The sequence below is a fragment of the Prosopis cineraria genome, unplaced genomic scaffold, assembly GCF_029017545.1.
Source record: "Prosopis cineraria cultivar Desert tree isolate PC_DT_omini unplaced genomic scaffold, ASM2901754v1 PC2, whole genome shotgun sequence".
Classification (NCBI taxonomy): Eukaryota; Viridiplantae; Streptophyta; class Magnoliopsida; order Fabales; family Fabaceae; genus Prosopis; species Prosopis cineraria.
The window spans coordinates 9,285,053-9,312,994 of NW_026555333.1; the positions used below are offsets into that span (position 1 = coordinate 9,285,053).

A 27,942-nucleotide genomic window follows, 5' to 3' on the forward strand; every position below is an offset into this window, starting at 1 on the left:
GTAAAAAAGATAAGGGAATGTTAGATCACTTTACCTCAATCCCTAAGAAGGGGAAAATATTGGTATAGGTTCTCCATTCCATAATACTTGGAAGCTAGCAATGCTTATATAAGCCATAGTTACCTTGCAAAGGCTCTCTTCAATACCTAGATCAATGAGCATTTGATGGACGAATGGCTAACTGACTTTGCCATAAGCTTTCCTAAAATCAACTTTTATAGCCATGAAACCTTTTTTGCTAGTTTTACTCTTCATATAATGAATGACTTCTTGTGCCATATTGATGTTTTCATTACTTTATCTTCCACAAATAAAGTTACTTTGATGAGGGCTAATGCCTTTAGACATAATAGGCTTTAGTCTGTTTGCAATTACCTTTTAACACTATTTTGTAATTGATATTGCATAAGGATATTAGCCTTAACTCTTTCATGGTTTTTAGATGATCTACTTTAGTAATAAGAATCACCATAAGTTTTTAAAAATAAAGAAATTCTTTTAAAGAGTGACTACAAAAAGATTTTTTTTCCTTTTATAAAGATGAGTGTGCTATTTGAAATATCAATTAGAATCAATCAAGTTACAAGAGATTCATATAAAAACATGGTGGGTTAGGTTAAAAGTAGCTTGGGAAATTGGTGAGTTGATAAAATATTGTTTGTAAGATTGAAGGGGTATGACTTAATAAGGCTAAACTTTTGCTTGATAGAAATGGAAAAGAGTGGGGACTTCTATTTAGATTTTACTTAATAAGATTGTTCATATTCTACCTATTAAATCATGTATTTTAATGATCACTGTAACATCCTCAGATTTTAAACTGGATTAATTAAGCTTGAATTAGAGTAATGTAAGTTTAATAGAGAGGTATGGCCAGAGAGACCTAATGGGCATGTTTGGTTATTTTTCCAACCCTAAACACTAATTCAAAGGAAGTCGTGTCACTCGAAAATGAAAAGAGGAAAAAAATCTAAAAGGAAAGGCTCTATACCATGCATCGGGCCTTATGGATCAGGCCGCCGTGGTGTATGTGTGATAATAGGCCCATTGTGCATCTACCGCAACGCATGGTCATTTTTTGTTGAAATACAATCACGAAATAAAGCACTAGAAGAGAGAAAAACTAAGAGATACAAGAGAGCAATGAGAATGCTCTACTAGGGCTTTGAGAATTTAAAGATTTGAAGTGTTCTAAAGCCCATAAACATAAAAATTAAGCTTCCTAAGTTAAAATTTTCCTATCTTCTTCCATTTTCTTAATGTTATAAGCTAATGTTTGGTTGATAATGATAAGTTTTAGTCCACAATGGCTATAGGTCTGAATCTATTGACTTAAATAGAGTAAATGAAAGTAGATTGAGTTAGTAAAACTTGTGGGTATTTCTATATGGGTAAAGAATGAATCTTGAGAGTGAAAAAGTGTTGACTTAGTAGTCAAAATTATCCAAATAATAGGTTTTAATGATTTACATTGTAAATGTTTGTAGAGTAATCTTATTAGCACCATTCAAGCTTCTTGAAAACTTTAGAAGAGAGTATTTGAGAGCTGAAATCTTTAATCTATCAAAGATTTGAGGTAATTGAGAAAATTTTTCTTATACTTTTGTGTATTAATTAGTTTATTGATTAATAATTGATCATCAAAATGTGTAAAATAAAATGAAATTTAATTGTGGTATGAAATGTTGAGAATCCACTATGTTGATTTTCACAAATTCAATGATTTGTTATTTGAAATTATGTGAAATATTATTAATGGATTTTCACATTATGATTTATTAGGAGTTCAATGATATGTATTTTGATAGGGAGTTTAATGATTCTATGTTTGGTAAAGTACAATGATTATTCATCAATGAAGTCCCATGAATATATGCATTTATGAGTTTAATGATTGCGAAATTGTGGAGTTCAATGAGATTGGTAACGTAAAGTTCAACGGTTTATTTGTCTGTATTATATGAATGATCAAGTATATGATTACGTATAACGATGAGGTAATACATGCTTAATTATTGAGTAAATGCATGCCTTGAATTGTTATATTTATGTATTGCTCGATCTTAAGATACAACAGTTCATTTAGGCAGAGGAGTAGAGATTTAAATCCATGTGGTGAGGCTTCTACCGAGTTGATGGTGTTCCTGGATTGTTGTTTATATATTATCCCACTTGTTCAACGGGAGATTATCCCACTAGTTTAATGAGGGATTAGAACTAGTTATCTACTTGTCTGATGAGGAAGCTAGTCTAGAAAAAATGACACCCTAGAGTGTGAGAAATGGGAGAAACTGTAACCCACAAGTGAGATGAGAAACCTTGACCGAGTAACCACTCACAAGTATTTTGGCTAGGGTAGTTTTAGTATATAAACGAACCTAATATATGATAGCTCATGGTTTCATAATAGAGGTATAAGGAAGATATAAGGGAGGTGTGATCATGCATACAGTGAAAAAGGGCACATGATTGTTTGTATTATGACCCTAATATTGATAATCATAAGTTTAATCTAATTCCATGAAAAATTATGCTAATAGATCATGTGATTAGTTTTGTCCTGTATGAAATTGTGTTTACTAATCATGATCTCTTTGAGCATGTGCAATTATGCTTGAAAATGTGGATTTTATGTTTTTAAGAATAATATGTGATTATGAGTTGAATTATAATTTTTACTTGCAATTAAATTAATTGATATATATTAGTATGAGTTAATTAAACTTTAGTTATTAAGTGGTTGTACTTATCCCACTATCTTTAATATTTCAAGAAATAGCTCAAGAGGACAAGATAAAGGAAAACAATAAGAGGCATAAGATTTGATATCCTAGCAATAGGCCTCTTTTGTCTTTTATTTATGTATGTGTATATGATGATTCATATTACCAACTAGGATTAATCTATTTTGGGTCTTACTTGCATTATGTGTATTATGAGTTGTAAGTATATTTAGACCTTAAGGTGTGTGATTGTGATTTATGGCATCGATAGCAGAGCCAAAATACTAGTGCAATTAAACGTTGTGTTGGGAACGTGATCCATGTGAATAAACTATTGATTTATGAGATTTAGAGTTCCCCTTCTATTTTTGAGATTAAGGGTTGGGCACTGAAAATGTAATTTATAAGTATTTTGTATGATGTGGTGCATTGCATAGGTTAATCTTAGTCTATTGTATGTGGTTAGAAAGGCGTTTATTATAACATCCTCAATTTTAAACTAGATTAAATAAGCCCAATTAAATTAATTAAGTGCATTAGTGAAGTATATGGCCAGAGGGGCCTAACGGGCGTGTTTGGTTTCAATTTCAACCTTAAACACGGGTCTAAAGGAGAATCGGGTCATCCATGAATGAAAGAGGAAGAAATTTTAAAAGGAGAAATTCTGTGTCATGAGCCATGGCTTGGATAAGCCGCTGCGGTGCATGTATGGCAACACGCCTGGGGAGAGGCTCTCTGTGCCATGAATTGCAGTGCTTGGTCACTTTTTTGCTATAATAAAGTCACGAAACTGATGCAATAGATAAGAGAAAAATGAAGAAACAAGAGAGAGGTGAAAGAGCAGTGTTAGAGCTTGGAGAATTTAAATATTGAGAGTATTTTAGAGCTTCTAAACATTAAAGGTAAGCTTCCTATGCTTAAATCTTTCTCTCTTTTTTTATTTTCTTGATGGTAAAAGTTAGGGTTTGATTGATAATGGTGAATTTTAATCCGCTATGGATCCAAACTCATTGATTTAAATAGAGTTAATGGGAGTAAATTAAGCTAAGTAAACTTAATATTTATGAATATATGATGCTTGGTGGTTGAAGGATATTAAATGTTTCACAAATCCTTATAAATATGTTGGTTAGGAACAATGTGATCTCCTTAATGATCATTAAAGGGCTTAATGATGATAATGAGGGTTAGAGGAAGCTAAGAAATCCTATGGGTATTTTTATATGAGACAAAAATGAGTCTTAAACATTAAGAAGTGTTGAAATATTAGTGAAAATTAGCCTTAATGTGGATATTGATTATTTGCATTGTAAATACTTGTAAAGTGATTGTTATTAGCACTATTCTAACTTCTTGGAAGCTTTGGGAGTGAGTAATTGAGGTGTAAACCTTTAACCTCTTAAAAGTTTGAGATAATTAAGGAAATTCTATCCTGTACTTTTATGTGTTAATTACTTTGTTGAATAATATTTAATGATTGAATTATACGAAATTGATTGAAATGCAGATGTGGCTTGTTTTGTTTGAAAAGTCCACTATGAAGTGGTGATTTAATTTAGTTTAATGATTATGAAAATATGAGGTTTAATGAATTTGAGCAATGTGAGTTCAATGATTTGAGATATGTATGGTACAATAAAATTAAAATTTGTGCAGTTCAATGAAAATGTGTTTATAAGGAGTTCCCTAATGTGTGAAATAGTAGAGTTCCATAATTGATTGAAATTTTAGAGTACAACAATTGTGAAGGGATATAGTACACCGACTATGAAAGTGAAAAGTTTAATGATTTATGTATTATAGAGTTCAATGAAAATTTAAATTGAGGAGTTCGAGGAATATGAGGAGTCTAATGATTGAATTATATGTGATTGTTATGTATAAGATGTGTACGATGATGTATTTATGCATGCGTGACAATGAGAAATTGCATGCTTCAAAATATTGCATAATATATGCATTGCATGATCTTGAGAGGTGGGAGTTCACCTAGGAAGAGGACTAAAAAATAAAATATACGTGTTAGGGCTCCTATTCGAGTGATGGCTTACCCAGATTGATTATATTCATATTATCCCACTTGTTCAATGAAGGACTATCCCACTAGTTTAATGAGGAACTTAAATCTAGTTAGCTATCTATTAGTTCAACGAGGAAGCTAATTTAGGGAGGATGACACCTTATAGTGTGAGAAAATAGGAGAAACTATGTTTCACAAGTGAGTTGGGTAAGCTTTGGCTGAATAATCCCCTCACAAGTATTTAGGCTAGATAAGTCCCAAATTGTAGACTATTCCAATATATTATAGCCCACGGTTTCATGTCACAGGAATATGGAGGATATAAGAAAGGTGCGATCATGCATATAGTGAAAAAGGGCACACGGTTGATATATTGTGACCCCAGTGAATTAATACACTCATAAAACCTTATTGATTTTGTAAGGGTATTAATTTGTTTGACATTCCATAAATATGAATCATTACAAATGAATATGTGGATATTTGTTCTTAAGACATGTTTACAAATTGATTTTTATCATAATCTCATATATTTGCCTTGAAGATGATGAGAAAGTTGAGTTAAGCTCTCAAACATGTCTATACTTTGTAATTACTTATACATTGCCACTTGCATTTAAATTAATTAACATGCATTTATAAGTTAGTTGGACCTTTGTTACTGAGTAATTGAACTCACCTATTATCTTTAATACCATAGGGAATAGCTTAAGAGGATCGGATAGAGGAAAGCAACCAGATGCATAGGACTACGATCCTATTTAGTATTCCTCTATATTTTGAGTTATTATGTACATTTGACAATTTAAGTTGCCAACTAGGAATATTCCATTTAATCCTCATTTGCATTATGTGTTTTGTGAATTGTAAGTGTATTTTATGCCTTGGTGTGAGTTGATGATACGTGTTATTTATGATATGGCTAAAATATTAATGCAAGTAAAAGTTGAGCATATTATGCGTTGATTTTGAGTTACTTGATGAAAAGGTGCTTAAACTCTCCCTTGTATGTTTTTGAAATTAAGGGGTTGAGTAGTAATTTGTGATCTTTAAATGTTTAACGTGATATGGTGCATTGTACGAGTTAGTTTTGACGTTTTGCATGTGGTTTAATTAGTATCAATAGTTATTGGCTTTTGATATTTGAGTTGGACACTTAGTTTTGAGAAAAATGTTGAAAAAGTGTAAGTTTTAAAAAGAGTGTTCAAATTTTGATTGAGTAATAATTTGTATGTGAAACCAAGGCCATTAGTTAGAGCTTGAAAAGAGCTTTTCATAGATACCTTGTTCTTGTCAATCGGATATCAAACGGAGGATTGGAGCACGTTGAAAGTTGCCTTAGAGGCTATCAAATTGACAGTAGAAATTTACTGTCAAAACTCCTGTAAATGCATCATGGCACATGGTATCATGAGTTGCGACTTATGGCATAGAGATGAATATGCCGCGGCGCATGTTTGACAAGCTGTGGTGCACGCCCTAAAATTTTACAGAATTATTATGTTTTTTAAATGTGCTTGCTAATACACTCATGTTTAAAATGATCCCATACTTTCACATATTTGTGAGCTTTGATTTGTCTATTTTAAAGATGTTGAAAATAGTTTTAATTTTGTAAACTTGGGATATCAACTTTTTTACCATTTGTAACTTAGTATTATGTTAATTATCTTAATCCAATCTCTTGATAATTGAAACTTGGAGTTAATCATAGATTAAAAGAAGGAGGACATTACATTTATGGCTTTTGGCTTAAGGAATGTGTTTTGGACACTTTGTTTTGTAAAAAGTAGTAAAAAAGAGTAAGTTTTGAAATGAGTGTCTAAATTTTGAAAGTGTAATAATTTAGTTATGAAACCAAAGCCATTAGTTACATCTTAGAAAGAGCTTTTCGTAGACATCAAATTTGCATTAATCGAACGTCAGAGGGATGAATGGAGTGCGTTGGAAATTGCCTCAAAAACTATCAAACTGACAGCAGAAGTTTGCTGTCATGAATTGTGTAATGTGTCGTGGCGCATTGTGCAATGAGCCATGGTGCATGGCATAAAGGTAAACAAGTCGTGCTGCATGTCCAACAAGTTGTGGCATATGCCTCAAATTTTGCAGAATCTCTTTGTTTTTTGATTCATTAGCAAATGCACTAATTCTTTAATTGATCCCCTTGCTTCTACATAGTTAATAACTCTGATTTGTCAATTGCAAAGTCTTTTGATATGGTTTTAATTTTGAAAACTTGGGATTCCACCTTTACAATTTATTTGCGAACTTGGTAAAATTTGTTTTTACTTTAATCTAATCTCTTAAGTAATGGAGATTTAGAGTTAATCATGAATTAAAAGAAGGAGGATATTATAATCACAAAACCAAGAGAGGGGTGTTTGTTACAAAACCTCCAAGATTATGAAGATTAAGAGAAGATTTAGCATAAATAGGTTTATTTATTTTCTTCTCTTAGATTCAATGTGAAAACTATAGGAGCTTAATCACATAACTTTTAACGATAAGAATGTATCATTTTAGAACCAATCTTAGGCTCATAAGTCATTCGAACTTAAGTGTCAAATCTTTATAATGTACTCAAACCTATTGTGCTATTCCATGCTTAATCTAAGTAGATCCACATGTGTTCTGGCTACCCTGAGTGTATGATAAGACTTAGAGGATCCAATTTAAGCTTGGACTATAATGAATCATGCTTGAATCATACTATAAAAGTTAGATACTATACTGTAACCCATTTTACGCTTGAATAAAAGTGATCTACACATGTTTTGGCACCTATGTGCGGGAAGTGTCTTGGAGGCGCTTATGTGTTTTGATTCACACCTGAGTGCACATTGTGCTCACACTCAAATCATTTAAGAGTGTCAGCTTGAGTTTGCATAAGTGACATTCCACGCTTGGATTAAGATGATCCACACTTGAAATGGAATTTGATCATTTTAGGAAGAAGCCTCACCTTAGAGAGCCTTAAAACCAAGGAGTCCAAATTAAGCTCATTTTGGAGTATTCCAAGTGTGTTTTGTCACATGGAGAAGCTTGGTGTTTTTACAATCTATTTTGTACTTAAGAATCAGTGGTGCCCAAGTGTGATTTATTGCATAGAGAAGCTAAGTGTTTCTGCCTTCTAAATCATGCTTGAAAAAATTATAAGCCCATGCTTGAAGCATCTTGAGTGAATTAAAACCTTAAACCTTAGCTTTGTTCCACATGTGGATCACACCATTTGACGTGTGAATTAAACTTTAACAAAACATTAAATGCTACATAGGAAAAGTGTCTTTTTTTATGTTCCTTTCTCCCACACATTTTCAACTACTATAATTCATTCCTAGAGTATTCCTAACAATCTAAACTACCTAAAATTATATATAAGATCTCATTTAAATTAGTGGGTAATATTGAGAACACATTTATCGAGCATTAAGTGTTTGTATTCATTTTCTAACTAACTTCTTGATGGTTTAGTGAAAAAGCTCCTATAAATTTATAAGCTTTAATTGTAATTCATCTATTATTTTTAGATAGTCATTTGTGAAAGTGTTGATTATTTTATTTGAGTTGAAATCTTAGAAAAGAATTTTCTAAGTACATTGTAATAGCTTACTGGTGTAGCAAGTGGCATTGTCGAATCAAAACTGGTGTAGTATTGAGAGTTGCACTGTGACTGCAAGTACCCATTGAAAATTATATTTATATTAGAAAATCTCAAGGTTATTTTGAGAACTAGATGTAAGTTAAGTAGTTAGGTTAAACAAAGATAAATTGACTGTGTTAGAGCTTTTCTTATCAAACTTCTTAAGCTTTCATTTTTTTATTGTGCATTCTTGCCTGCATTCACTTAAGTTGAAAAAAGTCTAATTTTTTTTAAATACTTAATTCACTTCTTCTTTTGAGTGTCAAGTTTATACAACACTATCACTTGAAAGTTTGAAACCTCTTAAATGTAAAACTTTTGCGTGATCGTTAAGGAAACAATTTTTACAATAAACGACTATGGTGTTAGGGAATCTAAAGTTCAGGATATAATTTATTCGTTTACTTTTAAAAAAATAACATAGAAAAAACATAAAATTGATTATAAAGAGTTTGAAAAATGTAATGGAAATTTTAAATTTATAATATATATTATTGATGATATTGACGCACAGATCTTGATTTTTTTAGGCCATATTTATAGCATACTAATCAATTTAAATTAATTTTACAATATATATTGAATTATATACGGATGATTACAAGTTTCTAGTGCAATTGGCAAAAAGGGTAAAAAAGGGGGAAAAAAACCAAGAAATGCATCAGTTTCAAGAAGAGAGGGGAAGAACTGGAACCGAAAGAGGGAAAAGGGGATGAATAAAGGCGCTAGGGTGGTGGGAAAAGAGTGACGTGCTTGGACGGTCCGATCACATGGCTTCTCCTCCTCCGTCATATCAGACAGATCTTCCTCTGCCCTCTGCCTCTCAATCTGGTACTCTCCTAGTTTCTTTCTCTTCCGTCTCTTTTCTCAATTCATTCATCATTTCACGTGTTCTCTTTCTGTTTTTTTTTCCCTTCAAATTTTTAGACTGAACATGTTTTGATTTCGCCGATCGATTTACGACATCAATTTCTGCAGTCTTCTACAGCTTCATCGGCTGTTTTTCCCCCTAAGATAATGTAGAATAAGCTCGTTACTGGTTGATAGCGCGTTGCCTTGAATCGTATTCTGTTCTACTGAACCTAATTGAAACTATACCGTTGAATTGCATTGACTTGCGTGGAATTTCAATGGCTACTCAGGTGACAAGTTTCTGGATCATAAAGATCGTTCAACTCCGGTTCCAATTCATATTGTCACCAGGGCATCTCAACTTCCAGTTGAGTTCCTCGAACCCTCACCTCAAGAGCAACTCGTCATTGGTTTCGACTGTGAGGGCGTCGACTTGTGTCGCAATGGGGCTCTGTGTATAATGCAGGTGCGCTATACTTGCTTGCTTCGTAAGCTGGACTAGAAAGCCTGTAATATATGTATTAGAGCCTGGTGTTAATGTGAATGTTAATATCTAATTATGTAGTAGGAGCAACTTATGTGAATAGAAAGAACCTAAGTGCACTTTTATTGTTTAGTCGAGACAGAAAACAATAAATATCAAATTACATTTTCCTCTTAACAGTGACGTTTCCTAAGTGCAGCGCTTTCATGCTTCTCAATTTGCATCTTATTGTTTGAGGGGGTCACTGTTTTCTGTTTTAGTCCTGTAATTTGTAACCTTCTCTTTCTACATACTATCCTTTTGCATTCAAGACTCCCGACGAGTTTTCATCTTATGTCTATCCTATTTATGCAGCTTGCATTTCCTGATGCGATATACCTGGTTGATGCGATCGAAGGGGGAGAGATGCTTATCAGAGCCTGCAAGCCTGCACTTGAGTCTAGTTACATAACGAAAGTGATTCATGATTGCAAACGAGACAGTGAGGTAACGGATTGATTTTATCGCTTTCTTATTACTATATTGCAAGTTAAGAAGTTAGCATAGTTGTCCTGCCATCTTAGCATTTTCCTACTGTACTTGGCAACCTGAAGACTTAGTAGACATGTTCTTGTTTCCTAGGCATTGTATTTTCAATTCGGCATCAAGTTGAACAATGTGGTGGATACCCAGGTAAGCCTTATTATTACCAAGCCAATGTTTCTCCCATTTTTGGTACCATTGTTAAGTGAAGAACTAAATTATCTCCATTGTAGCACAAACTTCATATTGTAATGGCTTTGGAAGGACTTAGGATGGTTCTGTGCGTAGTGGGAGGGAGGGCTTTCAGATCTCAGCTAATGGCTGTCGTGAGAAGAATAGTGTTCTAATTCTACTGAACGGGCTGCTCACAGCAACATTTTCCTCTTGAACCTTTAGAATGAAGACATTATCAGTTGTTAACTTGAGTGTGTCTGATATTAAGTTCAATGTTTAAGAGCCATTCTTGAAATTTAACTTCTTGGCTTTTCTCTTCCTTAATATTGCATTTAGATTTTTGAAAAAGGCAAGGCAGGAGAGAGAAAATAAAATATTTTAAGGAATGAAACAAGTTTCTTTCTTTCTTTTTTCTTTTTTGTTTTTAACTTCTCCATGTTAAATATTACTGAGTCAAGCTAAGTTTCTTACCCGAACATCAAATATGAAGATGTTTTAAACTATTGATATTATCTTACCTTGCTTTGGTTCAGATTGCTTATTCACTCATAGAGGAGCAAGAAGGACGGAAGAGATTGCCAGATGACTACATTTCATTTGTTGGCCTTCTTGCAGATCCATATTATTGTGGTATGATATATATTATAGTATCTGTTAGAATACATCTTTCCGTCAGGGACTGCTCAAATTCCAATTTAGGCTGGTGCAGAATATTAGTGATTCCTCTAGATTCCCTTTGAGCCTTTTGCTTACTTCTGCCATATTCACTTTTAGGGTTTGAATGTAGGTATATCGTATGTTGAGAAAGAAGAAGTTCGCATCCTCCTTCGGCAGGTTTGTTCAAAACCTGATCATTATATACTAAGAAAAATATATAATATTAACTCAATTTTCATTCCTTGAAATTGGTGGTCTAACATTGATGTTAGGGGAGGTCCCATGTTTGATTTCTTCGTGAGATGTTATCTTTAAAGGCTTGATTCAATACAGTATATACTACTATGCTGTGATTGATTAGCGCTGCCAGTTATTGAAACATATAAAAAGCAGTAAATGCCAACGATCTTAATCACGCAATTTAAGATTATACTTACTGGAAACTTCACCTTTATAATCTATTTTTTTATAATAATTTTTCTGTTCAGGTGAACAAAAAAAAAAAAAAAGAATAGGGAACTGATGTCAAAATGTTCGTTTAAAAAAAAAAACTGTTGTTGAAATGTTGGTGTACGTGTCTTCATATCTATCTGTCATGATGTCATCTATTTATGTTGTTTCTTAATGTTGTCAGGACCCCAAGTTTTGGACATACAGACCATTATCTGAACTAATGGTCCGTGCAGCTGCTGATGATGTTCGCTTTCTTCTCTACATTTATCACCGGATGATGGAGAAATTAAATGAGCGGTCTCTATGGTATCTTGCAGTTCGTGGTGCACTCTATTGCCGATGTTTTTGTGTCAATGGAAATGATTATGCTGACTGGCCATCTCTACCTCCTATTCCAGGTATAAATATTATTCTGTGTTCTATAATTTGAAACTGTATCTCCAAATGGAGAAACTATATTGCTTATTGCCTCCAGATGCTTATAGATTTTATTCGCTGAGATTTTTAGTTTGAAATTTTATGTTGTCATTGATGATTGACCAAGTGATGGTATAATTTGATGGTTATGGTGTTTTCAAGTTTAACCCTAATTGCTATGACTAGGGAGTCTAATGTGCTGAAATTTGCCACAAAAATGGTGAGTATTTTCAATTGTCTGGTGGGTTGCTATTGAAAATGGAATAAGGCCTGAATCATGAAGTCCATTTAGGTTAGGTTGTGATTTCCTGGTGGAAAATTTGCCTTTGGTAGATCCATTTATTATGATATGACTCTTCTAGGTTCAAAACTAATAGGTTTTTGTTTTGCCTAAATTTATGTCTGCTCTGTTTTCTAGATTTAAACTGCCGAGGCCTGGAAGTATATGATTTTTGGCTTTCTTATTTAAGCTGTTATAACTAGCTAGTTGATAGATGTCACTGGAATAAATGACTGAGCGTACAGTTAATTATTTTATTAATTACCAATTCATGTGCTTATTTATTAGATGAGTTGACAGTGGATGGCGATGTTCCTGAGGAAGAAATTCTTTCAGTTCTTGATGTTCCCCAAGGAAAAATGGGACGTGTTATTGGGAGGAAAGGGGCCACAATTTTGTCAATTAAGGAGTCCTGCAAGTAAATATTTTGTTTCCCTCCTGGTAAAAGTAGTAGTTTTTAAGAAGCACTCTTGGCGGTTTTAACTTTTAAATGCATTTGCTGGTTCAGTGCGGAAATTCTCATTGGAGGTGCAAAGGGCCCACCTGACAAGGTTAGAATTGAATTTCCATGCCATACACTTAGCATAATTTCTGACATAATATTGATTTATTACATAGGAATCATCATGAGGCATAATTTTGATTTGTAAACAATACCAACAACAAATCTTATCCTACCTACTAAGTAAGGTTGGTTGCATGAATCGCACAACATTGTTATACTCTATCAATAACCAGCTTTTTTAGATATATCATTTCCTAAGAACAAGAGTGTCAACAGCCAACTTTTTTAGATGTATCATTTCCTAAGAGATTTTGTTTGATAACTTCCTTAGACGTCCCTTTTAGTTTCCCTCAAACTTTTTTCTTGTTCAGGGCTACCGACTCTTTTAACTAGCATCTTTATCAGCTTTTTTACATGTCCATACCACCTCAATTGAACTTTTACCATGTTTCTCAATATGAATGTTGTCTTCTCTTGCATACCATGCCAATTTTTCTTTGTATAAAAACATTATGAATGTTGTCCTCTCTTGCATGACTACACATCTTAGCGTACTCATCTCTGCCACCTCAATTTCTTGCTCCTGTTATCATAAAGGCTCAGTATTCACCATTATATTGCATTGCTGGCCTTATTTGCTGAAAGAGGGCTAAATGATGTTGGGGTTTTTGTTTTTACATATGGCAATGTTGGAGACTCGCAACTGATTTTATTTTATGGAAGTATACTACCAATCTTATTGGGATATCTCAAAAAGGATGTGAAGTGGTTCTTCCATGGTTGTGAAATTAAATGATCTTCTCGTGGTATTGGTATTGTAATACCACGGCTTGCATATTTTCTCATCCCCACCTCCCCTTCGGAGAACATTTTGCGCTAAAGAGCTGCTTGGCTGTTATGACAGTACAATATCTATCTATGCAGGTTTTTATCATGGGACCAGTGAAGCAGGTGAGGAAAGCAGAGGCCATGTTAAGGGGCAGAATGTTGGATGTGTACTGAGAAAAAAGCGGTGTTTCTGCTTAAATGGAACATAATAAATAAGTCGCGGTCTTTCTGAGCATATAGTTGTCCGAGGGTTACTGGGGAAGGTCGAGTTTGACTAGGACATATTAGTGCTAGCGGACGTAGATTCCTCCAAATATAGTCTAGAACTAGATGCTTAAGACTCAAAAGTTAGAACCGGTTTCGGGGTCTGTAATATTGGGTCTGAAAAACTTTAGTTCGGGTCGCAACTTACGAACCTCTGAGAGGCTCTAGGACAATGGCTTAAAAGCCGTATACAGGTTCCTTTTTCACCGTATCTGTATGCATTCTCACTTGTTTACCTCTTTTTTTAACAGGAAAAAAAAATCTAAAAAGAAATTAATCCTCTATGCTTTTCTATATTCAAAGTAAAAATTATTTGAAATTTCTTTATGTTCTTGTGGTTTGATTTATTTAATCAAAAAAATTAGAAGCATATGATTTTTTTTTAAATTATAACATGACATGTATAATTTTTAGACATTTATATAATTATCTAATTAAACAGTTTGACATAAAAAAAAAAAACAATTGAACTTGATGAAAAGTAACTGCATTAAAGTATTTAACTTAGAGCGTACCGATATAAAACTCAAAATAATCTCAACTGATCAGATCTTCGGCACCGGGGATGGTTCACCAGGGAAAGGTTATATTGAAAAATGAATATTACGAGTTCAAAATGTCAAGTATGTCTAATTTAAAATTATTAGTGAAATCAATTTGTAAATAAGCAATTAAGGTTTCGTAGTTCATGAAAATAAGCCGAACAATTATATTATTTTAAATATTTTCAAAAAAAGTTATAAAAATTTCAAGTGTATAGGAATAAATGCATCCATAAAGAATGCAACAAAAAGATTTGCGATATTTTTCTGTTGACTGCTGTATTTGCCCTCACAATTCTTTCCGAACTCATTCGATGTCAACAAAGGCTAAGAATTGGATCCCCCAGGAAGGAAAAGGCCAAGAGCGAATGCAAACTAGATATCAAATACGTGGAACAATGAATTTATATATTTGTAAATAGAGCTTTAATATTTTTTTTTAAATTATATACAGAGATATATATATATATATATATATTATTCACATATGAATGAAATATTTGAATGTTGAACCCGCTTCTTCTGTAGGATGCATGACACGCTGAGACTGGATTGTAACTAGGCTTTAAATACCGGTAGAAATAATGGTGTATATAAGCAAAACCGAGCACCAAAAAAACTAATTGAGTATAAAGGTGACAAGAATAGGAAGAGTTGAACATGAGAAAATTTTACTTTTGTAGCCCACCAAATTGACATTGTTGGCCGCTGAAGTTTGAGAAAAAGTTGCCGCCAACTGCTGGGCGTAAAGGTGTGACTTTAGGCTTGGCTGTCAGAGATAAAGAAGTCCTACCTTAACTTATTTTGGTGAAATAAATAAAGCATATTTAATATAAAATATTTAATATGTTATTATGAGTTATTTTATCAGGGAATCCAAAAAAACAGAGAGAGAGAGAGAGAATGAAAGATGAAAACATAAGAGATAAAAAAGAAGGAGAGGAGAAGTAGAAGAAAAATTGAATAAATTTGAGATTCATGAAACTAAAAAAAGTACAAGTCCATGCATAAAAAGATGTAAATAAAAGAACTGAATAAAAAAAAAAATAGTAGAGAAAATATTGAAGATAAATAAGTCTCATATATAAAGTTTAGAGTACCTAATTATTAAAAGATCCTTACATCAGCTTCAGCCGGATGCGTCATCTTTACTCACAAGAAGATCATTGACATCCTCCAACCCTATTCGTCTATATACATATTATAAAGACTGGCATCTCCAAAATAAATCGCTTGACTTATTAAGAAGTATGTTATTATGCTGTGGAGGTCATTAACCCCACAATAAAAGAATCACTTACGAGCAGCTATATTGAGATCAATCAGTACAGGCTTAGAGAATCTGCCCAAAAACCAGACTTCGCCTGAAACGGGTCTTCTTTTTTTGGCGAAATTTTACATTCTTAAAGAGCTGTCATTCATATTTTCATGTCTCCTATCACTGATAGAAGTTTTTGAGTGCTGTGAAGATACTGGATCGGGATGAGAAGTAAATTCACCAAAGAGATCAGATCCATCACATCTCTTAAGTGGGACAGTGAAAAAGGATCAACAATGTTATTGTTCGTAGGTTCAGAGTTTTCAGATTCGCTGTCTGGCTGCAGAGCTGGTTCAGGAGTGGAGAACAAGTCCACTGCTGATGTTACTGAAGAAGGAATGGTTGGTTGCAAAGCAAAGAGATCAAACTCATTTTGTGTGGGTTTCAAAACAAAGAGATCAACATCGTTATGTGCTGGTTGTGAAGCAGGGAGTTCAACCTTCTTCTGTGGTGGTTGGGAAGCGAATAGATCAATCTCTTTCTGGGCACAAGATCGCCCATAAGAAAATAAACAATCATTGATAGTACCGAGCAAAAGGAAATTTAGCACGGTAAGGAAACTTTTCAGATGAATAATACCTCACATTCTCAAAAACACAATAACAATCTTGTTATGAAATTCTAAATCACTTGAAGCAATTTACCTGTGTCACCCCTTGATCACCCGCTGACTAATTGTCTATTTCACGTGTTTATACTAGAATGAAAATAATTAGAGAAAAGAAACTGATGTCATTAATTATACCAGGGAATAGATCAAATACATTTGCTTCAAACACATCACTAAACAAACTCCGGTTGAACAAAACAGTGAGCTACGCAAACAACACTTCCTCATTTTTGGGATCAATGATCATGTAGCGCAATTTGAGATAAGGACCTACCTCTTAATAGTAAAGGTCGGTGCCTCAAAGGCTAAACCAACTAGTCAGTGGCAACAGACATGACAAAAATAAATAGCATTAAATTATAAGCAATAAATTTCTGACCAGCGGTTGAGGAGTAGCTCCATCGTCCTTGTGAGGTGCTGACGTTACAAATGACGCATCTACAAACAGATCAACATCTGAAACACTATTTGTTGCACCGTTCTCGGTAGGAACAGAAGTTGGAGCATCCATGAGGTCACCAATTAAATCTTGCCCAAGGAGATCAACCTGGTTACAGCTTCCAGCTGAAGCCTCTGTTAAAAAAGGAATCAATGTCAAATAAAGGTGAAACAGTCCTGCAAACACTTGTCATAATTTTATGCCTGCAGCATATCCTTTCACCACCATTATAGTCAGTTTGGTTTTCTTACATTTTTTCCCTTTTGAAGGAGGTCGGGTGAAACTTATAGCATACAACATACACTTCAAATATATCGTTCCAGCATACAACCCCCAGTTGGTCACGGTAAGAATAATCAAAGCAGTCCAAAAATAAAAGATGGGCTAGAAAGAGATTTATTAAAATCTGCAGCCAACGTAAAGGCGTCAAATCTAAAAAGGAAATTTTAGTGATCATTTCCTATGCAAAAAACACAAAAAGAAAAATTAAAAAGAAAAGAATAGAAACGAAAAATGAAATTCGAACCGCTGATGACCATGAACATTTGCACCACAATAATTTCAACGCAACATTGCCTCAATAGATGTCTAAGACTCAAGAAAAAAAAAAATCGTGCACCTCTACGTAGAAAATAATTGCAGAATACTTACTAGTAGTTGAAGTTGCTCTCGGATCAAAATCATCTCCATTATTGGTTACAGTTACACTTGAAGTTTGTGTGCTAACTGAGCTGTATTTATTAGGGCTCTTCACAGATTACTAGATGACTTTGATACTTTGGATGATATGTTTTCCTGATTTTTGCTGCAAGACAAAATATTTTGAACTCAAACGAAAGAATAAAGTAAAAACCATGCAGGGGTCATGTCTTAGCTGAGCGTGATAACTGTTGAAGGCTGTGCAAATGTAAAGATGGACCTGAGATAAACGGCATCATGCTCATCAACTGACTATCCATTTAAACAGTGTTCTCAATATCATCTTGTTGAACTAGAAAAGGAAGAGAAGGATCAAAGTCTAGAATGAAACATATTTCCTGTTAATGAGTCTGATACATGAATATCATGCACTAGGAGCGTCTTTGTAGAGTCGTGACACAAAAGTTACATGTACTTCTATTTTCCATTTAACGTGAAGGTTATGAAGTCAAGAAAACTAGCCCAAAAAGTAAATCTTCCTATGTATATAATAACAATCCCAGGTGTACTATGCGATGAACATCCAATATGCTAACTATTTGCAAACCATATTAACAATTAGTGATGCTCTACCCGTCTGAGTGCAAAGAAACCTTCTTGAAGTAGTTTCCTTGATTACCACTGTTGACTGGTGATTTAACACGGAGATCTTTCTCATATTTTCCATCATCATAGTTACCCTTGTCTCTCAATAACTGTTCCTATATCTATATGATGAAATATAAGAATTAATATATTTTGAAGAAGCAAGCTATAAGAGAAAATTTATCTTAATTTAATATTTTATTACTTTTTGTTTTTTACTTTATTTAGCAAGTGGACTGTTTTATCACTTCATGTATTAAATGAGCTGCAACTGCAAGTAAAGGTCTTCAACTTGTACAAGTCCCAATTGGCCCGGTCTTATCCCGGCTTAGAAATAATCAAAACTGAATTATGCAGGATGGGATGGGGAAGGTGTTTAGAACAGGATACAGAGTTGCCAATGGATGTCCCATCTTGTCCCAAGTATTCATGGGAATGAAAGACTTATCATGGCAGTTTGATTGATAAAAAACGTGATAAATAAGAGATTTACCTTCTGTTCGATTTCGGGAACTTTAAGTACCTTCAGGTTCATCTCCCTCTTTCTGTAGTTTTAAAAGTAATTGTACCAAGGGAATCAACATTGGCAGCTTAAAATTTGCAACCAAACAAAATCCACTCACAGAAGTCGAAGTGGATAAAAATTGCAATGCAGGGATAGGTGAAGCTCACATTTCTCTAACGGTCTGATCAAAGACCTTCATGAAATCCAAGGTGGATCTGCAAATGAATATTTTCCGAAGAAACTGAGGAGAGAAAGGTTGATGGAACAGAAACAGATACCACATATCTAAACTGGAGCGGTTGGTTAAAGCCTATGAAGATATGAATGCATGATTTTCGATGAGATCGAACGATGTACCTTCGAGTATGAGCGACCGAATTTGAAGAGAAATCCGATGGATCGGGACCACGTGTGATCAATCATGTGTGTGTTTGTGCATTAGCCTAGATGACAATTTCATAGACTATACAACAGTCTACAATAATCAATCGTTAACGCGTTTCTATCTTTCTTTTAATAGATTCGAGGTGGAACACTAAATATAAACATCATTGTGATTAGCCTCTTTTTGGTTAGACCCAATCATCCCTGGAATCATTTTTCATTGCATGAAAAATAAAATATGCAATTCTTTCTTCAATTCAGAATATAAGTTATTATTAATTAATTTACATTTTTTTCAAAAATGTTGATTCTTGAAGTTCTAAAAATTTCCACACCTTTTTAATTATGCTGTGATAAATATACTTCCCTTATTACAAAATATAAGGCATTTTTAATCGAATTTCATTCTTCAATAAAGTAGTTATTTATCTTCAAACTAACCTTATCTTTCTATATTTACCCATATTTAATAGGGTATTTTACTTTAAAATAAATATAAAATAATTTATTTAATAAGGAAACTTTTTTAAAAAAGATAATGATTGCACATTAAAACATTAAAATGCCTTATATTTTTTAATATCTAATCTATCAAAAAATACATTTTTTAATGAAAAGAATAACATTTAACTTATTAAAACATCCTTGTTAATTACTCAACAATGTAAAGGTATAATTGGAAAAAAATGGTTTATATTGTGGTTTGGAAAAAATATCTGTTAGGGCGTGTTTGAATTAATATGGATTTAAATCCAAATATGTATTTTATATTTTTTATAATTTTAAATTCTCTTTATTTTCTTACCCATTTCAAATTTTAGCCACTTCAAATTTCATTTTCTTAGTGATTTTATTATTGATATGTTTTTATGATTTTTTGTATCTTTTTTATTTCTCATTCTTATTTCTTATTGATTTTAAAAATAGAGTTAAACTTATTGTTGCCAATTTTTTGTTTTTATTTCAAATCTCAACCAATCTCTTTTTTTATTTGAAATTCTTTAAACTATTTAAACAAATAATTTTAAAGAAATGCATGATTTTAAATCCAAAATTTAAATCTAAATTCACTTGTTCAAATTCTACCTTATATTATTCTAATTTTTACTCAGTAATAGCTATTTTTCATTTTCCGATTTTTATTCAGGAATATATATGAGATTTCACATTATAAAAAAATAATTTCATCTTCATTTTCACCTCATTCTGTGTTGCCAACCAAAGAGCCCTTAGACATATGGTTCTTCCATTTTGCTTTCTTCGTTCATACTTACTCGAAAGGTTGAATTTCAAACTTCCACCCTAATGAAGTCTGCTAGTGGCATGGCAAGTGTGAGTGTGTATATTTCCCAATTGCTTTGAGTTAAAAAAACCAAAAAAAAAAATCAAGTCAAGGAATTCTCGGATCGGATCCTTCAAAGCCAGAACGCTGATAACTTCAAAGGCCTAACGAACACCGCAAAAAGTTCAGCAATTCACGGAGGATTTATTCATATATATGAAAAGAAACAGACGATCAAGTTCTCATTTCACATGTTTCAATTTAAAAACTTATCTTAAGTCGCGGAGTAAACCATAGTAAATTATATATACCGTGTGCATATTATAAGAACAGCATGCAGCTATTCCATCTACATCGATCTGGACAAGTTACCTCGTCTTATATTATAAGAAGAACATGTAGTTAATTTTTTTTTTCCAGCCAACTATTCAATATAATCTAGTTAAACTAGCAAAGCAAATAATCAACGTTTATTAAATTTAGATTTAGATATGGACAAAATGATAAATGGCTTCGTCTGCTTGTAACCGGTTTTGCGAAACTCTCCGTGTGTCAACTTCTGTACATTTATACAGTATATAGCTATTGGAGGTGGAGAAAATAAGAAGCGACGTGTGACCCTCTCCATCAACCGTTCCAGCAAACAATAAAACTGGAAAGTCCAGGGACAAAGGTTTCGTTCTATTTATCGTACTTTTGTGCATGTAAAAAGGAGTAAGAATAATGAGATAATTAGGTTAATTTATTTCGGCTCGTAGTCTAAACTGATGTTCATTTCCTTTTGTTAACTAAAAAGATAAGCTTATTTTAGTACTTCTGACAGCCCACATGTTGAAGGAATGCCTGTTTAGAAAAAAGAATATCGGGTAAATCCTGCGTTATCATGACAATATGTGTGTGTGTGTGTCTCTTGACAGTTGCTTTGTGCAGGAATATTCACCCATACAAATAACGCCATGGAGAAGCAAATGGATGACATTATGCGACCAGGTCTCTTAAATTCCTAGGTACAGACATTAGAAGAAACAAAGTGTTTGGCCAGCTTTAGAAGCCTCCCTCTTTTTTAATTTATACAGCACAAGTGCAAAACCCCATCACTTGGCGATCCGTTTAATAATATCCTGATTTAGCGCTTTGGGTTTGTATTATCATTTCATAAAACACTCTTATTTAGTCAAGTGGGCTGCAATTAATTGAGAGGAGTGTCACTGGTCAAGTTATATATATGGGATGGTTGGCACATGCACGAATAGCAAATAAGTAAATTAATTTATTTTATCTACACCTAAGATTCCCAAAACTTATGGTTAAAAGTCATATTCTGTGGCCTTGACTCGAAGCAAATGTGGCATATTCAAAGTGTCAAGTGATAACTATAATATGTGCTTTCGAAGACTTTGACCATAAGCAAGATTTAAATGGCCTTGGTTAGGGATATACTACAAGCTGGAGGCTTCAGTACGGAAGGTTTACATGATAGAAAAGACGTTATGGTAATAAATAATAATGCCCACCTTCATGTTTGTCTGCCTTCTTGTTTACGTACATCGGCACGTGTATGAGTACGAGGGAAAGATGCTCGCATGTCCTTGAATGTGTTTGAATTTGAGCTACATTTAATTATGTGGGCTTTCGTGTGTGCTTATATGAATACGAGCTGCAGGATTTCAGAAGGACGATAATAAAAATTATTATGAGGGCTGAGAATGAGTATCACGAGGGGAGCGAGTGGAGAGAGAATCTTTTGTGGTTGAAGTATACGAGGGACATAATATTATTGAATTATGAGATTTGAATTGGCCTCAGGTCCATGCAACATTCGTGACCACTGACCAACAAGGAACTGGCCAACATGCTTATGTCATCCCACTAATTACTTCAATTTCTATCTCCTTCAAAAAAAAACAAAAACAAAAACAAAAGAAATTAACCTCGTCTTGCGGTCCCCACATTGACATTGTCCAACATGCATGAACCTTAACACAGAGAGATTAGAGAGAGGATACAATACATGTTACTAGTAATCTTTAATCTTCCTTACATGTTCCAATCAAACTTTGACCTACCAACATTACACGTTGCTGTCTATGAACACACGAGAACTACTAAACTAAATCACACACAGGAACTAACTGTGGAGATGTCAGCTGGCCCTCTCTCCTTAATTCTGTTGTTTCGCATTTGATCTTTAAAACTATCGTCAATACTAATCAACACTTCAATTCCGTCCCTGTGGCTTCATGTCAGCATTGCTAAAATCAACCAATTCATGAGGATAGAAAATTGAAGCGAATTCACCAATTTCCTCTTGGGAGTAAAATCCATTATTGACAATGTCAGAGGGAAATCCATACCCAAAATTCATTAATACTTGGGTAGCCTCGTCGCCGGCATGATCTGGCAGCAACAAACACTTGTTATCCGTTGCAATCAAAGATGAATCTGAAATGCTTGAACCTTCCTGAGACATGGACATCATACTTGAGCTTGCGTTATTAATTTCTGAGATATCCATGAAACCCGGATTGTATAATTGATTCGGATCGAAACTGATCATGGTGTGAGTGTTAATGTAAAACCCAGAATTAGCATCGGTCAGGATGGGCAGAGTTGAGCTGGGAGATGAACTCTGGTTTTGAGAAGCAGGAAAATCTGAATTTTGGCTTTGAGTATGAACATTGTGAGTCAGTAATGGGGTCGAAGGAAGAGTACTGCGACTGTCTGTCATTGTTTTGAGGTTCACTTTTCCTGCCATTAGCTTCTTCTTCAACTTGGTGTTCCAGTAGTTTTTCACATCATTGTCTGTTCTACCAGGAAGCTGAGAGGCTATGGCCGACCATCTAAAGAATAACAAGAAAAAATCATGTGATTAAGTGAAGAAAGACTTGCAAAATGGGGGAAAATATCGATGATTATCGGAAATTATAATTGCCTGCTTCCCATTTGCCCATAAAGGGTAAAAATGATGTTGTCCTCTTCTTCAGTAAAACCTCCGTGTTTGATGTCTGGCCTTAGGTAATTGAGCCACCGTAGACGGCAACTCTTGCCACATCTCCGAAGGCCTGTAATGTAAATACAAGAACACATGAGACAATTGTTTTTTTCTTTTTCTTTTTTTTTTCTTTTGGTTGGGAGGGGGGTCGGGGAGGTGGAGGAGATACATCAGGCTAGCTGCTGGAAAATGAAAGCAACAAAACATGACCGCTCCTGAGGATGCCGAACAAAAACTATGTTAGATATTAAAAAACAGAGACAAAAGGCACTTGGAAATTGAACAATACGCCATTTGTCGTGTTGGAATAGAAAACAAACCCTGCTCTGTAAGTGGAATTCTCACGTTCACAGACTCCTATGTATATCATGAAACACGAAACTTAAGTAAACTGGGACAAGAATGAAAAGTCATTGCAGTAGAATAATAATAATAAAAGGAAGAGAAAGGGAAATACCAGCTTTTCGGGGCAATGCAATCCAGTTACCACCGGTGCCATGAGTTTGAACGTAAGTCCTGAGAGTAGCGTCTTCTTCGGGAGACCAAGGGCCTCTCTTGACATTGGCTTTGTCACAGCAAGGAGCTCTTCCCATGGCCTGTTTCAGAAGCAGAGAAATATGGAAGTGAGGGAGGGACCAGTACTCACAAAAAGTGACTCTCGCCACCAGTTGAGAGGGGTTTTAAAGTTGGAGCCCCCTTACGTACGGACTCTACTTCGTGTCGTCACACTCCTTTTCCGTTTTAAGATGGGGGGACTCTTCTTTTTAACTTCTCTAATAAATAAAATAAAGGACAATTTGATGTTTACCGCCTTTTAAAATTTAATAATAAATCGCTCAAAAATACTTTATTTGAGTCGAGTCATTCTTTTGGAAAATCTAAAAAATCGTTGATGTTGATGCTGATGTTTTCTATTTAATTTTGCCTTAAATTAATTGGGCATCTTCTGTTGCAGCATGCTAGATTTTATATTAATTGGTTTTAGTAATTTTTTTGGAAGAATAACAATAATGTTCCAAAACTTGAAATTTATAACTGTAAAGTTTATATTTAAAATTTAAATGTCTTTCTTGTAATAAAAACTCATGAAAATATGATTATCTGAATCAAAAATTATAACTGATTTTTTTAAAATTATCATAAATTTCAAATTTTGAGATTTTTGTTGTCATTTTTTCTCCTTTTTTTTTCTAGCTGGTCAAGAAACTATTTTTTCCCTAATGATTTCTTTTTTTGTAAAATTAATATTTTCAATGACAAAGATACGAAAATTCATGAATCTTAATTTTTGAGAATTTAAGTAGAGAAAAGCAGAAAAAAATTATAATTGCTAGTAAAATAAGTATTTCAAAAAAAATTAATACAAATACAACAAGTAAATTAAGGTCAGCTATGTCCATTAAATCATAACACTGTTCATAATTCATCGACTTCTTATAAAAAAGTATAAAATATTGATGCTCTTTATTAACAAATCAAATTTATTTGGCCAAAACTATATTTGATGGCTTTAAGTTTACATGATAGACCTAGCTAGTTACAATTAACTTTTTGAACGTTATAATCAATCCTTCCCATGATTATAGCGATGTACTCTAAAAATTAATATTCGCTGGCTCAAGGTCTCTAGAAACAATTTTTTCCCTTACATTTTCATTCACACCTCATTTTAAATCAACAAAACGTACTAATAATTAGGTCAGAGAAGACAATTGAACTTGTTTATCTGTCTAATCTATTGCTATTGACTTAAAAAAATTATCACGATGTTCATAAGTTCAGCATGTTCTCAAACGCTCTACATGTATAAAACACTATCTGATAATAATAACTAATAACTGTGGTGCATAATTAAATTGCTTCATAGTCCTATTTGTGACTTATGCGTGCAAAGGAAACTTCTCTTCAGTCTTCACTCTTCACACATTTTAAAGGACGGTCAGAGACGGAACATTCAAAAAGGAGGGGGGAGGGGGAAGGGACGTGCGAGGAAATTATAAATCTAATCTCGGGGCCATTAATTAATTGACTACAGTGGATGGCGACTGGTGTGAGTGAAATTTAAAGTGGTTGCTAGAAAAATACACACCGAGTGAAAATTTTTCAAACGCCGTAAATGATGGTGCCGTGCTAATGTCGATCTCATGAAAGATGCTCTTAACTTTTTCGGCTTAATGTCCAAACCCTCGGAGAAGTTTTTTTCACAGGGGGATGTATCTTCTATGGTAATTGGGAAGAGCAGGGTAGCCAGAAACAGCCACCTTGGTCATCCATGAATGGATTTAAATTATGGCTCTGAAGGTTATTTTCTCGGCCACCTTTTGACTTCAGGTTATGTCCCTCATTACTCCTTTTCTTCTTAAGAACAAGAGACAGGAAATATAATATTTTCATCTTTTGACATTTGACTATGTTTTACTTTGTTCAGATCCTCGACATTCTTGAACTTAATAATTCGCTATTTATTTAGTTCAGAGTAATTTATTGATAAGATAAAAAAAATGGCTAGACCCCATATTCGAAACAAACAAACATTTCACGTTTGCCCTCTCGCTCCAGTAAAGTTAAACAAGAGAGGGTACAAGGGGCAAAAGAAAATATAAAATAGAGCTTACCATTTGCTCTATGATTTCTTGCATTAAACAGCTTTTGTTTCAGCTTCACACGTATCTACCTCAATATAAATAGAGAAAGCCATTAGCAGCTAGCTTCTAATGAAAACAGGAACAGTGAAATCGATGTTGTCTTAGCCCCTAACGAGCCAGCAGACAAGACAATCTATGCATATAATTTGACCTATTTGAACTCGAGTGACATTTTTGAAGTGACGCCAAAACGAAGGACGTTCTTGCAATATGTATGGCAATTGATATTATTCAGACTAAACCAAAAAAATAAAAGGAAAAAGAGATAATCGTGAATCTATAAGCGAGGCTGGAAATTGGTGAAGAGGCTTCCTTGTCCTTAATTTTTACAAGAGTTGATATTAACCACCTCCCATTAATAGCCATTACTTCCCTATTTCCCTCACCATGCTTGACAGCAAGAGGCACAAAAATGACAAAAAGGTTTTGATTCCGAAAAGGTCCCAAGATTGATCAGTGTTAATACTGAAGTGGGTTCTGCTTTGAGCTTTGTTGGACCCTTTTTTCTTCTTCAAAGTAATAGATTTGATTCAACGGGATCCATAAAGTCGTCAAAGTTATTCAAATATTTTGTGTTTCATTTTGTAGTCCATGACTCCATGCCCTCCGCTTGCTAGCAAATTATTCATCCGTGGACAGTGCGCGCGCATTGTGGTCAATGGACGGCCACAAATATTTGTTGTTTTTAAATGGAGAGGACAGTCTAAGCCCGACTCCGTGGGCCTCTCTTTCAGGGACATGTGTTCTACGTAATTGCCAATTGTTGATTTCATCAGCCAAAAAAACAATATTACCCGTTGTTGACCCCAAAAAAGTATTCTCAGTCTGGGTAATGGATAAAAAAAATATGAGTTAAGGGTTATTTTTATTCATAAATTCAGTATAAAAATTTATAAATATTTTTAAATTTAAATATAAGATATTTTTTTTAAAATTTTAAAGATTTTTTTTCATCACTCTATCATTTTCTCACCACTAGTTAATTGCAATGGGTCTCACATTATAATTTTTTATTATTTTTATTATAAAATATTTGGGTTAAAGGGTAAAAATGATCCTTAAATTGACAAAAATATTAAAAAACTTGTGGGACCCACTGATAACTAACAGACGTTTAGTGTTTTTAACATTAAGATGATAACAAAGGGAACTTTTAAATTTGAGATATAGAATTAATTCATAGTTAAGTTTAAAAATATTTATAATATTTCTGTATAGTTTAGAGAAAAAAATGACTTTTAATCCCAAAAACATTTGTAACTCACCCAAAAAAACATTTGTATGCCAAAAAATGGGAACTTTATTGGCATAGATAATCATTTAAGTGGGTATGGATAGGGTCTAATTTGAATGAGTCAGATTTATTTGTGTTAGGTTTGTTTGGATTGGCCTAAAAAAACCCACACTTATAAAAAAACCGAAATAGCTTGGCCTAGCCTTTATCTCTTCAAGATAGTTCAAGTCAATCTAAATACACAAATTGTTGAACTTTTAAAATATTTTTAAAAACAAAATTCAAATTTTAATTTAAAATTAATTGATTTTATATTATAAAAATGTAAAATATATTTTTTAGAACTTAAAAAATATAGAAGACTTATTTTTTAAAAATAATTGTAGGTCTTAAAGTTTAAATATCAATATTAAATTACATTTTAGATAATGTGAATTTTTTTATTTTTTTAGAAAATATATATAATAATGTATTTAAATATATAGTCTCTTAATATAAAATGAACCAAAATTTAAAATATTAATTAACATTTGGTATATTATATATATTTAACAAAATTATTCAAGTGTCTGGGTCAAATTTAAACTAAATAGGGTTTGGCTCAATTTTTTATAAACCTATTCAAGCTGACTCAAACATTAAAAATGACTACATGATGTAGCCTAGGTCTAATTTTTTTTAGAGTCTATTTAAGTCAGTCCAAACATTAAATATGACTTAGCTTTGCTCGAATTAATAACCCTAAAAATGGATAAAATGCTTTAGCCTCTTCCAAGTTCATACCGTACATTTACCAAGTAATTTTCTTTTTGTCTTTCACTAGAGACTATATTCACTTAAAATATGTTATATGAAATAAAATGCATTGAAAAGTTATTGATACATTTA

General features: G+C 33.4%; 2 protein-coding genes and 1 pseudogene across 2 annotated transcripts; 1 reads left to right on the forward strand and 2 right to left on the reverse strand.

The window, feature by feature from the left end:
• Nucleotides 1–9,053: 9,053 nt before the first annotated feature.
• Nucleotides 9,054–14,030, forward strand: LOC129301370 (uncharacterized). Its single transcript, XM_054939936.1, has 10 exons — nucleotides 9,054–9,214; nucleotides 9,526–9,701; nucleotides 10,074–10,205; nucleotides 10,341–10,391; nucleotides 10,949–11,045; nucleotides 11,203–11,249; nucleotides 11,707–11,923; nucleotides 12,511–12,640; nucleotides 12,731–12,773; nucleotides 13,652–14,030. The coding sequence occupies exons 1-10, from the start codon at nucleotides 9,154–9,156 to the stop codon at nucleotides 13,727–13,729; spliced, it is 1,032 nt and encodes a 343-aa protein (XP_054795911.1). The 5' UTR covers nucleotides 9,054–9,153; the 3' UTR covers nucleotides 13,730–14,030.
• Nucleotides 14,031–15,756: 1,726 nt separating this feature from the next.
• LOC129302145 (clathrin interactor EPSIN 1-like) lies at nucleotides 15,757–16,800 on the reverse strand (annotated as a pseudogene).
• A 5,149-nt stretch (nucleotides 16,801–21,949) lies between these two features.
• Nucleotides 21,950–23,866, reverse strand: LOC129304060 (transcription factor RAX2-like). Its single transcript, XM_054943690.1, has 3 exons — nucleotides 23,633–23,866; nucleotides 23,116–23,245; nucleotides 21,950–23,023 (listed from the first exon to the last, which is right to left on the reverse strand). The coding sequence occupies exons 1-3, from the start codon at nucleotides 23,766–23,768 to the stop codon at nucleotides 22,402–22,404; spliced, it is 888 nt and encodes a 295-aa protein (XP_054799665.1). The 5' UTR covers nucleotides 23,769–23,866; the 3' UTR covers nucleotides 21,950–22,401.
• Between the last annotated feature and the right edge of the window lie 4,076 nt (nucleotides 23,867–27,942).

What these genes read in the sequence shown, in the direction of transcription:
- LOC129301370 (XM_054939936.1), top strand. Translation starts at nt 9,154, where the DNA reads ATGGCTTCTCCTCCTCCGTCATATCAGACAGATCTTCCTCTGCCCTCT. An exon ending in GGGCTCTGTGTATAATGCAG is followed by an intron (nt 9,702 to 10,073) that starts GTGCGCTATACT and finishes CTATTTATGCAG; the next exon opens with CTTGCATTTCCTGATGCGAT. An exon ending in TTCGCATCCTCCTTCGGCAG is followed by an intron (nt 11,250 to 11,706) that starts GTTTGTTCAAAA and finishes TAATGTTGTCAG; the next exon opens with GACCCCAAGTTTTGGACATA.
- LOC129304060 (XM_054943690.1), bottom strand. Translation starts at nt 23,768, where the DNA reads ATGGGAAGAGCTCCTTGCTGTGACAAAGCCAATGTCAAGAGAGGCCCT. An exon ending in TGCATTGCCCCGAAAAGCTG is followed by an intron (nt 23,246 to 23,632) that starts GTATTTCCCTTT and finishes TTTACATTACAG; the next exon opens with GCCTTCGGAGATGTGGCAAG. An exon ending in TATGGGCAAATGGGAAGCAG is followed by an intron (nt 23,024 to 23,115) that starts GCAATTATAATT and finishes GTTATTCTTTAG; the next exon opens with ATGGTCGGCCATAGCCTCTC.